This window comes from Strongylocentrotus purpuratus, unplaced genomic scaffold, assembly GCF_000002235.5.
Source record: "Strongylocentrotus purpuratus isolate Spur 01 unplaced genomic scaffold, Spur_5.0 spur5_scaffold_9, whole genome shotgun sequence".
Taxonomy (NCBI): Eukaryota; Metazoa; Echinodermata; class Echinoidea; order Camarodonta; family Strongylocentrotidae; genus Strongylocentrotus; species Strongylocentrotus purpuratus.
The window spans coordinates 30,570,174-30,588,685 of record NW_022145615.1 but is presented as its reverse complement, the minus strand read 5'-3'; the positions used below and the strand labels follow the sequence as shown (position 1 = coordinate 30,588,685).

General features: G+C 36.3%; 1 protein-coding gene across 3 annotated transcripts in view; it reads left to right on the top strand.

The window, feature by feature from the left end:
- LOC100892028 (SHC-transforming protein 1) overlaps positions 1–17,489 on the top strand; it is a 54,926-nt gene extending 37,437 nt beyond the window's left edge. The window contains exons 11-14 of one of the 3 annotated variants that reach the window (XM_030976313.1): positions 1,398–1,823; positions 10,050–10,253; positions 15,509–15,792; positions 16,838–17,489. In XM_030976313.1, coding sequence (XP_030832173.1) covers positions 1,398–1,823; positions 10,050–10,253; positions 15,509–15,792; positions 16,838–16,972 — 1,049 coding nt within the window. In that variant the 3' untranslated portion in view covers positions 16,973–17,489. The remainder of the gene's footprint in view (positions 1–1,397; positions 1,824–10,049; positions 10,254–15,508; positions 15,793–16,837) is intronic. The other 2 variants (XM_030976314.1, XM_030976315.1) reach the window with 2 other exon arrangements.
- Positions 17,490–18,512: the final 1,023 nt, after the last annotated feature.

Below are 18,512 nucleotides of genomic sequence, written 5' to 3'. Positions count from 1 at the left end.
CGGTAGTTTGGTTTTCCAACTTTGTTTATTCCTTTTATGTCTTATATATAGATGTACACCTGTATTAAACAGATCATTGTTTTATTTGTGAGTCTCCATTTGTCCTTTGTTATCCAAAGTTATCAGTGTGTGATACATTTTCTTGTATCCTTCCCTTATTTCAAATCTATTTGAAGATTTGTAATTTCTATATTTTAGATTCTTTTTTAATTCTTATAACTCTATCCCCCCCCCCCCCTCCTAAACCAAACCAAACCACACCATCCTCCCCTGGACAACTACTTCTATGAACAAAATATATGGTGATAATTGTCCTTGAAGGGTAGTTGAACCAGCATCAATTCCTCGATTTCAGTGTCCAACAACCAATCCACCAGTCATTACCTTTAAAATTGTTTTGGGTTTGTAATTATGAATGTTCGTGCTGAAGAAATAATGAAAATAACCGAGTTCTCCCCTGTCAACACACTTTAAACAATCCTGATAAAGTTGTTTTTCCGTATCAATTGAGAATACTCATGACCAGTCACAAATATCAAAATAACCATAAGAATTAAGTAAGTTTACGATTTTCTTGTTTAGATATGTGGCTCATAATTTATTGTGACCAAGAGCATCCGTAGGGTGCAAAATTTAGTCGTCTAACCGATCAGGATCTAGGCCCTTGAGATTCATTTGATGCAATGTTATATTTATCTTACATGGCAACTGTAGCAATTCATCACCACCAATTGCAAAGAGAAATAACACCAGATTTAGAATTGTTTGTGTACCTAACAAGATGGATACCATAGCTATTAATCTTGACAATTCATTGACACAATTTGGCTTACCCAAGCAATTAGGTTAATAGTACCCTTGAGCCCTATCAATCACAGAAACATCAATAAGCTTGGGTAATGATAGTCTTGTAACCCCCTTAAAGCCAGGCTGTATATTATTGTGAGAAACTTATTTGTGTTAGAAAGATGTACTCTTCCATCAAGTTGAATTATAGTTTGCCTTCTGTACTTTTATACCAAGTTTTGTCAATAACTTTATTTATTGTATTGCCAGTATACATGTAAAGCCCCATCATAATTGTGTTATTGTATTTTTCTGGTGGCTTCACTGATCAAAACGTCTGAGTTGAACCCTTGAGCATTCCAAATCAATCCCACCCCCCCCCCTCTTGTATTTTGTGGCATTCGTAAACTAGCTTTTGATTACCTATGCATGTACTCTGTGGTGATAACAATGAGGGTTTATTATGTTTATGTTCAAGAGGGAACATCAGCTCATTGTTCGTTCGTCTTGTGAATATTTCAATGTCTGTCGCTGTATGTCTTATTCTTCTATGTCGTCTTGTCCTTCTCTCCTTTGCTCACTCCCACCACCACCACCACTCTCTCCATTAGCAAGACATACTAGTTCCTCCTCATCCCATCTAAGTCCCCAACATAGTCCCACCCACAACAACAACATCAAGAAACCATCTCGCAAGGCCAAGCGAAGAACCCCGTCCCTCTACGACAACCCGCCCACCAAGGAGGACGTAGAGGCCAAGGTCAAGCAGCTTACACCGGCTGAGAGGAACCAGTACCAGAACATTATAGCCAACCCTGACTGGAAGAAACTGGTTGATTCCGGTTATGACAACCTGAGGATGCTTAACGTCTGGAAGCAGAGCAAGTCGGTGATGCTCCATAAAGGTGGTGACCAAGAAGGGGAATATGCCAATGTTGCTTGTTTCCATGACGATCATGATGATGATGATGACGATGATGAGCATGGCAACCGGAATGATGGGGAGGAGGAAGAAGAGGAGGAGGTTGATGATGCACGTATGCACGCGTCTCTTTTAGCTTTCACAATTCCTTTTCATATTTTCATCTTCATTTGCAGATTCTTCATTATTAACTATTTATTATTTCTTCATCATATTTGATCTTTTTATATTTTATTTCTTTCATTTTAGGATAGCAGGCAACTATTCTGATGTACTTGATCATGCTCTGAATATTATTCATGTTGTATGTTTTGTATTAATCAAATATTTAAGGATATTTTCAATATTTGAATGAAATTTTAATAGCACTTGCATCTTTACTCATTGCCATTATCGGTTTCAAACATAAACCAGCAAGAGGAACAGGAAACTATTTTTGACCATCGGTAAAAATTTCAATTGATAAAGAAGTATTAATAATAATACAAAACATACAATGACATTCTTTTGAGTTTGTTCGTGTTTCTTCTACCTCATTATCAAATGTGCTACGAGTTCTTTTTAGAATATGTGATTTTGAGTTTCCATTTAAAATTTAAAAACTATCAGTTCTAAAGAGAATGTACTATACACATAAAAACTGCACTTTTCAGCATTATGATTTACTTTTATCTTGAGTTTTCCTATTCGTTTGATTTGATTTTAATCTGAAGCATGGCATGAAACTATCTTGAAGTATTCTTGCATCATGCCATGATCACACCGCACGTTTAATATCAACATGTAAATCTCTAATTTTAGTGAAAGTGCGTAATAGTTTTTACGTCTTAATACACATACATAGCTGAGGACTCTGGAGGATACTAACTCGTTGTTGATGATGCTAGAAAAAGAAATGCTGCCCTCTCTAGTTCTCCACACATTCTGTTCCATAGCATACAATGTATAAACTGCCTGCATATAATTTTTGCTACAAGGCCTCTATTTCTGGGAAGTAGTGTTTTTTTGTCACCCTTGGGGTTAGTTTCACAAGGACTGAGTTACATGTCCTACATGTATATGTTCTACAGGTAGTTACAATTCATACATTTCACGCAGGGGGAGTTTGGGGGGGGGGGTATTATCTATAAAATGTACCTACATTTAAATTTAACTGAAAGGCTAAGAGTGTACAATAAAATCTTCTTTTTTTTCCAACAACAAAGCATCTGATAGTTTGTAATGAAATAAGTAACAGAACTCTGTAGAAAAGACTGACAAATGAATGCTTGCATGATACAAATGAATATAATTCAAATCAAATTTGCTCTGTGAATGTTTTCACTTTATAGGTAGTCTCACCTGGACCCAATTGAAAATCGATAGATATTCAACTTTTTACTCTTATTTGTAAATTCCAGGTTTTTTTTCCTTGAATATAAAACAACTTTACAAAAATGTCACATATCCAATAAAATTATTAAGTTTCCAGACATTTAACATGTGAAAACCTCATTTTTCAATCAATCAGTAACTCAATTCAGTGTAAGTAACCGTAAACTGTTAGCAATTTATATGTAAATCTTATCAACACCATAGCTTTATTGTTATTTAATGCATTGTTGCTTTAGGTTATAGTTTGCTACATCCATCATCTTTTTTTTTAGATGAAACTGAATAATCAGTACCGTATCATTAAACATTTTTAAACAGAAATAATATCCATTTTTCTTAGAATGGCTCATGTATCCAGATTGCCTCTGTAGCTTCATCAGTAGCATGCTACAAACATCATTTTTCTGGCAGGGCTCTCAATACAATCAACACCTGTCTGACTGTGGAGGTGTTACCACTTACTGGGGTTAAAATAAAAAATATTTTGGTTCAACCAAGTTTGGACTTTCAGTATAGACACTAGACAGCTCTGATTACCATATTATTGGTGTCACTTAACAGTCTGTTGATCAGAATGGCTGTTCACAGTTGGCTTATCAAGCAAAGTTATCTTTTTCTATTCTGATCTTCATTTTTGATTTTTGATTGCCAGACAAAATGTGACTCAAAAATTCAAGGAATCAAGTGAAAAGGGCGAGACTATTATGGCAAAAGCAAAATGATAAAATATCTTCTCAAAGCATTTTTTAATGGAGAAATCTTCAGTTTTAAAAAAATGTGTAAGTGTGGGTGGTCCTTTCATATGTGTGTAGTCGTAGTGTGATAATTTGAGGTTTTAATTCATTTTTTGCATAGATTTTCCTGAATACATTTTAATTACTTTTGTGCATTAATACTTCAGACTGAAAATGATTTGAGGTAGTTGTGAAAATGTTTGAACAAAAAATTGCAGGAGATTTGGACATTGGCCATGAATATTAAGTAAGCAATTTCACTCTCCATTTCAAGGAAGTGAAGTTGTGAACTCTAAGCCACTATCTGTAATTAAAGATAGCACATTTGTTGGGATATCCAATCTCATTACGTCTAGGTCATTATACGACTGTTAATGACCTTTCAGCAAAGCAGCGTCTGGAAGGGTTTTATCTGGCGATCTGATATTTGTTTAGGCAACATGGGTTCCAGGCTTTATTTCATCAAAGATATAGGGCAATGGTTAGTATTGCAATCTGGTTTAAATTAAGATTAGGGTTAGAATAAGAGTTAGGTATAGTTTTGCATCCATGGTTGAAGTTAGAGAGTATGATAGTGTGGAGCAATTACTGTGGAGCAGATGTCACAGGTGCATGTAGCTACAACCATCCTTGGAGGTTATCTTTGGCTAGTGTAAACAGTAATATAGCAGGAAATATTAAGGATTAGTCTAATGAAAACACACCCTGTGAATGATGGTGTAAATGTCACAGGTGCATATGTCACAGGTGCATGTAGCTACAACCATTATTGGAGGTTAACTTTGGCTAGTGTAAACAGTAATATAGCAGGGAACATTAAGGATTAGTCTAATGAAAACACACCCTGTGAACGATGGTGTAAATGTTTAAACATCATTGTCTCAACAGAGCACTGGTATGGGGAAAGCATGTCCCTATTGGTTACTCACGTCGGAGGTGTTAGATTATGAATATACATTTTTATGTCATTTATGATAGTAGAAAAAGAGAGGGTGAGATTTTCACAGTTCAGAGAATTTGTTATAACACCCAGTATACATTACTAGTGACAAATAATTCCTAAAATTCAAGGCTAAACATGTGGTTTCTTTAAAAGGTAAGATTCCAAAGTAAATTTTGATTATGATTGTAGTGAAACTGTCAAAAATGAACGTGATATAGAATTCTTTTCTGAGAAAAGGTGGTGAGAATAACAATATTTTCTAAAACTATATACGTATATCCAATATTAAGTCCATGTGTTGGCATAAAATGGTGCAACAAATGATGATGTAAAGAAGTTTTGTGCTTCAAATCCAAGTTCTGTTAAATACCACACACATTATCTTGAGGTAACAAAGGATGAAGAAAAATGCCTTAACTTTGTCAAACTCCCTCTGCGATGCAATTTTCCAAGTACATCCATTGTGGTTTGAAGTGAAAAGTAGACAGAGAAGTAGACAATATTAAGTCCATGTGTTGGCATAAAATGGTGCAACAAGTGATGATGTAAAGAAGTTTTATGCTTCAAAACCAAGTTCTGTTACCACATTATCTTCAGGTGACAAATGATGAAGATAATTGCCTTAACTTTGTCAAACTCCCTCTGCGGTGCAATTTTCCAAGTACATCCATTGTGGTTTGAAGTGAAAAGTAGACAATGCTTGTGTGAGAGAGTGATTTTGAAGCAATAATGATTTTCAAAAATGAATGTTGAAGATTTTTAGGTCAGTTTAGAGTGAACAGGGAATACTGTGCAATCAGTCAAAGAGAGAGAAGAGAATAACAAGTAATGAAAACATAAGGACAAGATAAGAGAGGCAAAGGCATTAATTTCCAGTTTCAAGAATTGTTTTCGAATCCTTATGATACCTCATAATTCCAGCATCATTAAGCAACTTGAATGTTGAATCTCAAGTGCATACCTCTCAGAGATACATGCACTAACTTTTTCTTGGAGGTGGGGGGTACAGTATGTGAAGTATTATCGAAAGAAGCGCTAAACTTCTTTATTTCTGCTTCCACTTTTTCCCCAGAAGAAATGTGAAGGAATGTAATTCTTCTTGTGCTTTTAGTGTTTGAATAGGATCATAATTAAGTAGGTGTCCCTGTGCTGCTACTCCTGAAAAGATCTAGGAAAAGGGTCTCCAAATCAACAAAGAGGTGGGGGGGGGGGGGGGGGGGGGCATGTGAAGCATTATTTAAGCGCTTCCACTTTTTCCCCAAAAGAAATGTGAAGGAATGTATCCAACTTTTTCTTGGAAGTGAGGGGGGGGGGGGGGGCATGTGATGTGAAACATTATTTAGAAAGAAGCACTAAAGTACTTTATATTCGCTTTCACTTTCTTCCCAGAAGAAATTTGAAGGAGTGTAATTCTTCTTGTGCCTTTTAGTGTTTGAGTAGGATCATAATTGAGTAGGTGTCCCTGTGCTGCTGCTCCCGAGAAGATCTAGGAAAAGGGTCTCCAAATCAACAAAGAGAATACAAAGAGGGCAAAATGATGGATTTTTCACTTGGAATTAATTTACATGCATCCCTGGAGCTGATTTTTAACGCCTTAAAGGAGGATTGGTCTACTTTACACTTAACCATTTTCCTTTTATTCATCCATCACTAAACCAGTTGATTAATCACTCCCAAGATGGTAGGGAAAGAGGGAATTGTTTTCAACCTCTAAACAGGCAGAACTGTCAAAAACATCGGTTTAGAAAGATCAATAGAATTAACAAATTGAATGCTGACGAAAAAATCTGTGGTGAGAACAACTGAAATACTTGATGTTTTATTATATTACTTTTCCATATTGAAGAAGCAAGTTTAGTCTAATATCTAAGATTAAAAATTGAGGTTACAACTCCTAATTCTCTTGAAATAAAATGAATTTGGGGGAATAGTTGAATTACTCATATCTTTACAGGATGCTACAAGTCTGAGCTATCACATGTTGTAATGTCAAAAAGCATGGATATTATATTTTAATGTCAGGAGTCATCATTGGCTTTCTTTCCTTTTTTTCTAAGCCCGCATTTTTGTCCTTGCTGTATAAAAGTGTTTTTATCATTATAAATTAGAACTTTAAAATTAGGTTCAAACCTGTTCTAGAATTCTAGTTTTGTTCTTGTTCCTGGAATGATAGGAAAGAGTGTTTGTCTCTTTGAATGAAACTAAAAATACATTTTAATGTTATACATTGGCTTTTATCGAGTGTGAGGGTTTACGTCGGCCGCACAATACAGCATACTGCTTCAGGCAATGGATGAGACGTAGTTGGACTTGAAGTAGCTTTGGAAATAAACTAAGCCTGATTTGATTAGGGGTTCTTTTTATAGTCAAGATTAGCGAATTTTCAACCGGGGTGCCGCAAGACGCCTCGAGGGATGCCGCATATAATATACTAAAATTCATAACTATTTTGAAATAAAGCCGATTCCAGGAAAACCAAATATTAGAAACAAGTGTCGGACTGATGCAAAATGAATCTCTAAATTTGGGAAATTTGGGTGATGTGAAATTTGTTTTTTTTTAAATGGTGCCGTGACTAACAATAGGTTGAAAAACGCTGGTCCAGATAACTTTGCGTAATTAGGAACCTAGTATATAGTGCTTAAGGAACCCTTACTAGGGAAACAAACATGATTGTGATGAGTTGAAGGCAATATGTTGGATACTGGTATCTATAGGCGGATGAGGACTTGGAATGGTATTATCCATCGCATCTTAATGTTTCTAACCGAAAGAAGCCCATGCAAGATACTTTTTGAAGACCAAGTCAACTTTAGAATCTGTTACCACAACCTTTGGTAAACTCTCAGTCAATGTATGCATATTTCAGGTGCTGCCCTTGGTGTAACCCCCCTAACTTGTTGAACGTAACCAAATGCTTCGTAGATCAGATGGCGAGTTCTATACAGAATTCAAAACTTGATAACGTGATTACCCGAGCGATCGTTTCAAGCTAGTTCTTAGATCTGGGCAGCTTTTTAGCATGGTCAAACAGTGCTAAGTAATTTCTAAGATCTGGGCAGTACCTACGTGTATGTACATTTAATGATAGGCAATTAATGTAGTATGGAGACAATGATACATCATTTAATTTTCTAGCTTTGTAAAAGCAGCAAGACCCTCTTCGAAAAGACCAATGACATTCCCTGATGTTTTTGAAAGGTTACTTTAACTCTTCTCCTCCATTCAGTTTGATGTTGGTTCATGAATTATAGATGGCATCCATTAGAAGAGTGAGGGAGAGTTTGAAGCTGGAGCTCAAGTGGCTTCAAGTGACATTAATCACCATATGCTATTACCTTCATGTACACAGTACATAGAATCAGGGGCAGCAGTGGCGGATCCAGTGCGGAGCCCGGGTTTTTTAAAAAGATGGTAACATTAATTTCACCTTTAAAAAAAAAATGGTGATACCAGAAAAGTTTAACTGTCTTTCATGCTACTAACTATTTTAACCTAAATGCCTGTCTACGTCTCATACTATAAATATTCCCCTCACACGCAGTGGCAGATCCAGGGAGGAGCCCCGGGGGGGGGGGGGGGGGGGGGGGGATAGATACAATACAGCTAAAAACACCCCCTTTTGCCAAGGGGGGGGGGGGAGGTGTTTGAACACCTAAAACAACCTTGGTACATTGAAAAATGAAAACAAAAAATAAAAAGCTGATGGATGAGTGAAAAAAAGAAAAGGGAGATGAGTTGAGTTAGTTTTCACAATCACAATCATGAAAAAAAGATGTAAGGGAGAAATCCTTTTTTTTCTTCCTGTTTCTTCCTGCATTTATTTCTCAACTGTAAACATAAGGGTAATGAATATGATTTAAATTTGTGGATGTGGTAAAAAATGCAAATGTTCCCTTATTTTTGTACATAATAATGCACTTATCATTCATATCACAAATATGTATATTATTATTTACTCATCACCGTAAATGGGCTATTTTGTTTATTATTTGAGTTAATTTTTTGTTCTTTTGTTTGTTTTGCTCATGTATTTGTTGTTGTTGCTGCTGCTGCATGTTTCTTTAGTTCTTTAAATGTGCATCTTGTTGGACAAGCTAGATCTGTAGTTAATGGAACTACATATGTTGTTCATATAGGATGTTTGGTGATGCAAGACCAAGAAGAACTGCAATAACTCCTCAATTATTTTGTTACAATGTTTTTGAAATTGTGTAACTGACTAGGCCCAGTATCATTTTCATCTAACATGCATACCTTCCAATGGGTTTAGACCTGAACTGTCTCAAGTTCAATTTCATTGTTATTATGGTCATTAAAGCATGATTTATTGATGAAAATCCCCCAAGGTTACAATGTTACGGGGGGGGGGGGGGGGGGGGGCTCAGCCATGGTCCATTATATTAATACTTTTCAAGTCTTTATAAGCACCCATTAGGCCGATACCCCTATAATGTCATTTGGTATTGATCGAAATCTGCTGCATAATTCATTATGTCGCATGACTTTCCATGACTTGAAAGAGCATACATTGCTTTAATAATGTATTTTGAATGCAACTTGAGTGGCTCATAAGCAGTCTAACTTTATTTATTTATACTTTGAGCAGTCAATTAATTTTTATTTTATTCTTTAAGTTTTAAGTTGGCTTAGAACCCATAGGCACACATATATATGGATGAATCGTCTCATAAAATGACATGCTCATTGACGCTAAGCTCCCCAAAGCTCTCTCATAGACCAAAATAACTTTAATGAACTTTATGACATTTTGTTGCGGGGGATATTGTCATACATGTAATACCCAATTATTTCTTTTTTGGAGGAGGGGGGGGGGGGGAGGGGGGAGGGGTAGAATTTTTTATGTCCAGGAAAAAGAAGTAAGGTTGTTATTTTTTCTTTGTATTTCTTAATCAGCTGGTAAAGTTATAGTAGAACAGACACTGAACAACTAAAGTTTATTTGCATGTTTAATTTTAACAATGATGAAACTGATAATTTTACCTTTGTGTAGCTATTTGCATTGCACGATATCATAGCGTTTTACAAGGTGAGACTTGAAAAGAGAAAATCTCAATGCAATGTGATTGATTCTTTGTGATCCAACAAAAATAACTCAACATTGAAATATTTGCCTTCTTTATTCTACGTCTTTGTCAATGCCTCGTATTAAAACGATTATACTTTCAGATTTCAAACATTATGTCCTTTGTTTAGATAGAAAAAAAATACCCTGTTGAAATAGGTATATGAGTAATGTTACTATTCTCTTCCTTTGCATAAATGACAGTTGGATCCATGATGTACGATGACCAAAGACCGGTCTCGGCCAATTACGACAATCCTCAGAGTCCAAAGTTTAGTGACCGTAAGATGACCGAGGCTGCCTACAACGCATCATTGCCGAACCACCCTCTCAACTTGGAGGTGGGTCAGCAACTACAGAGGGCGACAAGCAACGGAGATCAACATTCAATCGATCCATTTGATATGGGTAAGTGGTGAAAAGTCTCTTTCTCATTTATTCATGGTATTCAAACATCATTGTTGCGAGCTGCATAACAGTTCCTAAAAGGTTTGTGAGGACGTGTTAATCTAAGTTACTCATTGTAAAGAACATGTAAAAACAGCAATCAAACCCTTATATCAACTTGCATCGTTAAAAAGGAGTGGAAAAAAAGGGTAAACAGAATTTTTGAAAGAATTTAAAGTAGAAAGTAGAAATACAAGAAAAGGAGGTCGTTCATGGTTGTCGTTTTGATTAAAAAAATGGAGCATAATACTAAGAAAAAGTGCTGATTGCTTGAAGGCTGAAATGTTTGATAATATAAAGCAAACCTTTAATTGATTAATTGGTAATCAACATGTAATCAATACATTTGATATAGGTAAGTTGCAAACCTAAGTCCCTTTATTCAAAATGCAATCAGTGTATTAAGAATTGCTGTTCCGATAAGAAATTGAGGGCCAAATCTCAAATAGTGCCTTGTATATACATGTACATGTATGTAATTCATCTTAATATTTGCACATCTGCCTTAAAGATATTAACAGGGAAAAATTTAGTATTTATTTTTCGGGGGGTACTTTTCAACTTTGCCTGCATGAAAATAACATTCTAAAATTTGTTTTGCATTGAACTCTATGCAAATTTAAGGGGGCTCTTTTCTGATTTCCGGGGCTCTTTTGGGCATTTTGGGGGTACTTCGCCCTGAGCCCCCGTGTGTTTTTTTCATTGGATATTAAGTTGGGTACTGGTCATGTTATTGTATTGTGCAGGGAACTTTCTAGATATTATTAGGAATTGTTGAATATTTAGTACCTGTGAGTATTTGTGTAGAGTGAGGTTTTGGATTCATCAAAGTATTGATAGATGAATTCAATCTTGCTGAAAATCACACACAGTGATTAAAGCACTGCACGCAAATACAGGAATATGGAGTTACATGCACAGATGAAAACGTTTTTGAAGGTTTTCATTATTATTAGCTGTATTTGGAATAGGAGAGCATTTCAAAAGCAATCCTTTTTATTTGATACTGCTACTACATGTATGATTCTGTAAATTGTCATGTTATTCAGCTGAGGCTGCGAGATGATAATAAAACAAACTAAACAGGGGGGTGTTTCACAAAACTCGTCATCAGTGACAAATGAAGTTTTTGTTATAAGCTACTGAAATCCTTGCTTCTGATTGGTTATCAGCAGATTTGTCACTGATTTTTGTCATTTGTCGTTGAAAAAGGCTTTGTGAAAAAGGTCCCTGAACTGCACTTAACTAATTAAAAAAAGAAGGAAAAAGCTTAATAGTAAAGATATTTCACCTTTTCCAGAACTCTGCTTTCTCTTCAATCCAAGAGTTCATGACTTTCTATCACTCTGTAAGGTGACCATTTGTTAGATCACTTGAATACACGAGGGATGAGTTTTGCCTATGAATTAGGTAATATCCCCTCCGGATATACTAGACCTAGAATGGGACACCGGTCTCATTAATATGCATGGACATGAGCAAAGCAACAGATTTCCCCTCTAAGCTAGGTAATATCTAAGAATTCAACCAATAGCCTTAATATATTGTTGTCTCTTGTGCCACCAGAAGAATCATTTGAATTATAAATGACACACAGATTTACAGATGGCCAATGCTCTCGGTGTAGCCTGCACCTCAAGCGATTCAAGCATACAGTATCACTATGAACATAACTGAAAAAGAAAGCGGACAAAATATACAGTTCCTCAGGTAGACAAAGGAACATCCCGTCAGTGCTATTATGTAAAAATGTATAGAACAGGTGTCACATGCATATTCACCTTTTTACATAATAGCAGTGAAGGGATGTCCCTTTGTCTACCTGAGGAACTGTATATTTTGTCCGCTCTCATTGTCTGTCATGTTCATAGTGTATATTGCACTGTACATGGTTTATAAGCAACATAGACACTTACTTGAAGGGGGAAGCCACCCTGATATTAAGTTGGTTTAATTATAGCAGAAAAATGAGAGAAACAAATTAGTGAAAGTTTTAGCAATATCCAGTTAAGTACCGGTATAGGAAATTTTTGAATTTTTGAAGTTGTCATCAGTGAAACACAAATTAGCAACACTGTGACATATCTTGGGAGGTCCTCTCCAATTTGCTCTGTACAGAAAATTTCATTAACTTTCATTTTCATAGTTATTGATGAAAGATTTGTTTCATTTAGGGGTTGTATGAAACATATTTGCAATAATTATATTTAGGGTGAATGTATGGTCGAAATTTTCTGAAGGGAAAATGCAGATTTTAAAAGTTTTTCAGTACAGGGCAAATGGAATGGGACCTTGCAAGATATGTCACAGAGTTACACATTTGTGTTTGATTGATTAAACCTTCAAAAATTCATAACTTTCTTATTTTTTAATAGGTTTTTTCTAAAACTCTCACTGACCTGTTTCTCTCATCTTTTACTGCTTCTATTAATGCCAATTTAATATCAGGGTGGACTTTCCTTCCCTTTAAACTACAGATGAGAAGATATTCCCCTGATCAGATATTTTAAATATCAAATGGTAGACAAATGTGAAATCATTGGCAACTACAAATTCCCAAAGCGAATGTACATATGTGTATAGACATTCCTTTTAAATTACAGATGAGTAGATATTTCCCTGATGAGATATTTTAAATATCAAATGGGGGACAAATGGGAAATCATTGGCATCTACAAATTCCCCAAGCGGATGTACATATGTGTATAGATATCTGTACATATGTCATACAGGTTGGCAATATTTGTAATTTCTTGGTCTTTCTGTGTTTTTTAAAGATATAATACCTGCCAAGTCTTTACACATTACCATTCAGGAGGAGGGATTTTAGAAAAATGAATTTAATTAAGTGTGTTATTGTCATTTTCAAGACAGTGTCGAGAGTAACGGATAGAATGATGTAATAACAAGAGTCCTTGCACGTGCATTTACAGCAGAAGACTTAGTGTTAGTATTTAAAGTTAACCCATTGATTACAAGAACTAAATGGTTCGTGTAATAAGCCTATGAGAATGAGAGAACTCAGTAATCGATGAGTTAAGTTGCATTGGAATGAAGAAAGGCAGCCTATGGTCACTGAAATGTGTGTTGATGCACTGCCCCTTGTGGACTGTTACATCAAAGGCTTTCGCCAACTTTTTCTTCATTTCTCGAGATAAAATGATTACTTTCAGACCACAATTATTGAAATGTATGCTGAATTCTCCTAAGAGCCCACAGCTCTTCAGAAAATTTTCTGGGGCTGTTTCCTCGCTTGCATCGGGGAAAGGCAATCAATTTGGTTAAAGCATCGCTCATCGGGTAGTATCGTTCAAAATGTATTCCAAACTGTAGTCCCCTCTGCCTTCGAAGCTGGCAAACACTTGATTTGAATGCTAATGAGTGATGCGGCTTCCCCTGGGCAGATTCCTCAAAGGTTTCAATGGCTCTTTGTTCTGTACTGGATATTCCAGCTGGGATATGATTAGTTTAAATGGCTACCTTGAGGGCTGTATAAGAATGATTTGAACTCGAGAAAATATAGGAGATATGAAGAGATGAGAGACAGAGACAGAGACAGAGAGAGAGAGAGAGAGAGAGAGAGAGGGGGGTGGATGGGGTGAAAGAGAGAAGAGAGAGAGAGAGAGAGAGAGAGAGACAGAGATTCAATAGGTATTGGATTAGGATTCAATTCAATTCAATTTTATTTCCAATTTAAAAATAATTTACAAATCACTAACAAATACATATGAATAATAATGGCGGGATCATGAAAAGCACTAATTGACTTATTAAAAATAACCCCTTAAAGGCATCATTTAGCAATGTTAAATCTGAGATGTATGGCCCTACGTGTTATCAGTGTCTGTGATATGGTGTAATATTGAAGCCCTAAAAATTAGTCTTGTTGCAAACTTTAAATATCAAGAAGAAATGGTGTTCAAGTGGATACTTATTACTCTCTTTGATGTGCCAAATTGACATTTCTCACATGAAAGTGAAGGAAATGAGGGAATGATTGACATAAATTGCAAAGCAAAAGTCAATAAAAGTGTAAATCCTTATTCTTTTTGCATGGGACTGGGTGTAGCTTTGATTTTACTCTGTACAATACAATACAGTACAAGTGTGTATTTTAAACTTTGAATAACCAAGATGCTATCACCTATTTTTCTCTCAAAAATGTCGCAATCTAAAGAGAAATGGTGAGCTTAATTTGAAAATTAATTGCCTTTCTGGATAGTAGAATTTGTGGCAGATAGCTACTTCATGTAAATGGCAATCATTCTATAAACGGTTAGGAATTGCATTTGATTAGAAATTTGCAGCACTTATCTATAACAATTGTAACAATGTGCATGTAAATTGAATCAATTATGTCAATTGACCACTGTCTTAACTGTCTATTCAATAATGGTGGTGGTATGAAGTCTTATTGATGCTCTACGTGTTATTGAAAATAGAGCTTCTTGAGGAAGGGGTTCTTGAGGAAAGAAGTACCGGTACTTCAAGGATCTAGATCTAAATTAGATGTGAAGATAGAATGCCAATTTAGGATGGCAACTGTCAGAAGGAATCATTGGATTTCAATTGAGCCCTCTCCAAAAAGGTTAATTGCTTGAGCCAGAAGTAGTCCAGTTAAGTAAGGCTCTTTAAACCCATCCACTTGTTGTGATGGCTGGTGATAGTAGAAAGAAGAGAAGGGCAAAAGTTAGAAGGTGAGAAATTATATTGAAAGAGGTGCTGGGTTTTATTAAAATGATTCAAAATGTGTTTACCTAGTGCATTCGGTGTCCTCCTAAATTTAAATGACCTTGACAAAGTGGTGATAAAGTGGTGCCAGAGTGTAGAAGAAAAAAATTGGCTCACTCACAGAATATGCACATTGTTGTAAGGGACATTGTTTTCTATGGTTCAAGTTAAGTTCTCTCATGTACACTATAAGTTGAGAGAGAGAGAGACGTAGACAAAGAGACATACAGAGACAGGCAGAGAGATGGAGGGAGGGAAGAAGGGAAAAAGAGAGAGAGATAGAGAGGGAGAAAGAGACTGACAGACAGCAAGACAGAGGAAGATGTAAATTTCATATATTTTATTAAGATCAGTCTAGATGAAATATATTGTAATAGCAGTAAGTGAATTCTCATCAATGAAATGTACCCATACTGAAGTGGAGAGACATGTACCTATAGTATTTCTAAAACTTCTCCTTTTTCTTTCCTTCTCTTTCCTCATAGAACCATTCAATCCTGAAGCAGCTAAACAGCCCTCCAACCCTTCTGCAGGAGGTGGTGGTGGTGCCTCTGGCCTCCATCCTCATGACATGGCCCCACCCACAAACCCGCTCTACAACGAAGAATGGTTCCATGGGCCTATGAGTAGAAAGGAAGGGGAGCCATTGCTCAGCAACGATGGTGACTTCCTGGTGAGGGAGAGCACGACGGCCAAGGACCAGTATGTCCTGAGCGGGATGCAGAATGGAACACCTAAACATCTGCTTCTGGTGGATCCTCAGGGCAAGGTAAGTCATACCTCAGGCAGGGTTCTCCCTCTTCGTGTCATGTCCTGAGACGTTGGTGACCATGGAGTGCCACAACTCTCTGTCCCATAGAAGTAATTCATTCTCCCCGAGATCAATTCCACTTTCAGAAATCCCACTCCTTAAGCTACGGGTAGTCATCCACAGAATCCTCCTTCTACCCCTACTCCTCCTCCCCTCGATTCTTCCAGTCAGTGCAAGGTTTTCCAAACCATTCTTTCGTATAACATGACCCAAGAAGCTCGGCTGTCGACGTCTTATATTATTCAGAAGCTTTCGTCTGCAATCCAAGGGTTACTCAGCCTATATTAATACTTCATCATTTTTTCAAGGATCTGTATTCAAATGAGAGTATCACAGCCAAGAACCAGTATATGTTAAATCAAATGCAGCATTGACTACCTCGACACACCTGTTACTTGTACATCTAGATGCACAGGAAAAGTAAGTCATACCAGAGGGTCACTAGTGATCGCTGTTGTAAGGGGTGTATTCTGTAGCCGCTTTACTTTGAGAGGGACTATGACTTTATAAGAGGGATCATAAAGAATTTCCTGTAGGATGCCGGTCAAGGAGGTGTTAGGATTCGTTCAAATAATCTAGCTTGGTTTATATATTGAGGGGTCAGTGACATAAAGACGTAACTCCATTTTCGCCATTTTGAGAAAAAGTGGTTTATGTGTCACTAAGCACTTCGCCTTAAAGAGTCTAGTCTATGTTTCACTAGCCATTGACTTCAATGGGGTGTTTGGTGGAGTTAAGTCTTTGTGTTTCCTTTTTCTAAATATTTTGATAAACATGTAGTTACGTCTTTATGTCACTGAACCCTCGATATGCCCTTGTGCCCTTATCTTCCATGTGATTGACGTCAAGTTCATCATTCTCAAAATGTTACTCTATTAGCTGTATCTTTTGCCTTTCCTCTCCCCATTCCCCCTCTCCCTTCAACATTTCTCATCCATTGTCTCTACCGTGGCATAACGTCATATCAATCTCTTTTTACTTTACTATCTCCTCGTTGTTGCAGGTAAGAACGAAGGACAAGGAGTTTGACAGCGTGAGTCATCTCATCAACTACCACCGTAACAACCGACTTCCCATCATTTCAGCCGGAAGCGCTGTCCATCTGAAGACCCCGGTCGTCAGGAAATTCAAAACATAGGTGCCCCTCCCCCCTCCTGCCCCCTTTTTGTTATAAAATCCCTAATTTTTTTCAAACTCTAATTATATTTGGATCGAAATGTGAACGCTGTGAATTGGTAAAGGACAATCGGCCAGAAGTATACCTCGCGAAGAAGAACATGTATGTTGTCACAGCTGATATCTCTAAAACATTCTGTAAGACTTTGGAGGAGCTTTTCTTGAGAGCTTGAGTCAGTGATGACATGATTGTGACCAGCTGTATGCCAGGGTTTGTTGGTGTTCTTTCAATTGCCACATCTTGAAGAAATGTAATTGACATCCCGGCTCCCGCTCTGATATTGGCCTTCACTCACATCAGGCTAATAACTGGAACACATTGCAACATATACATTTATATCAAATATTGATAGAAAAAGATATTTAACTTCCATTGGTGTCGCAGCATTTATTCATTTCATGATATTTTCTGTATTTGTTTATCAACTAAGCTCGCACCAATTTCTTCAGGGGTTGGACAGTAATTCCCAGTGAAGCAGGACACTGCAATGTACATGTAACTCTTCCAGTTATCATACAGTATGCTGTCTTCACCATTAAAGGGAAGTGGCACATTAAAGTAGCTGTGTAAGACTAGTGTTCTAAATCACTTGCTACGTATCTCTGAGGTTTTCATGAGTGGAGCATGCAGTATTAAGCATGGGATAAGGAGACGAGCGGGTAAAATTACTTCTGTATCATGAAAGTTAACTAAAGGGATGTTCAGATGTAATTAATAGAATCAGATTATTTAGATTCCCATATAGTGAAAAACCATTGTACAGTTATGACTATGATATGCTGAGAGACATAATGGTATTAATTCTTATCTTAAACAAAGAGTTAATGTCCGACGACAGAAGATATGTGGATCACTTTCCTATTCATACTTAAAGAGTGTGTTCTTTATGGCTGCAACGCAAAGAACATGTGTTTAAACATTTGACATCATTTGATTTTGTTTATCATCGATTTGTTAAGCATTTTTTACAGGTGTTTTGGTTATATTGTACTTTAGTCCAGCCCCAAAATCATGAACTTTGGGAAAATATTCACTCCAGCTCCGTGACGTGGTAAGCAGCTTGATGATCAAGGCTATATGAATAATGTATAATGTATATATATTTTTGTTACATGTACAAAGATGTATATGGTCATTATATTATCAAGTTTTTTTTCTATTTTCATGACCCATTTGATTTGAAATAGCATTGTAGTTGATTGCAGGCTTTTTTTCTTTTTGTAATAAATACTGCAAGCGATTTGGTCGGGTCCATTTCAACTGGTAAACACTTTATAAAAAATAGTTGTAATTGTTAGTAAAATTATCATTATTATGATCATTATTTTTATTATTGTAATTATAATAACAATAATATTAATTATTATTATAATTATGATGCATTATATTGCAGATCATCTCCCTAAATGTATACAACTATACATATTTTCATTTTTTTAAAATTAATTACAGGCCCAACTGTAGTGACCATTGATTCACAAATCTTAATCTTCACAATTTT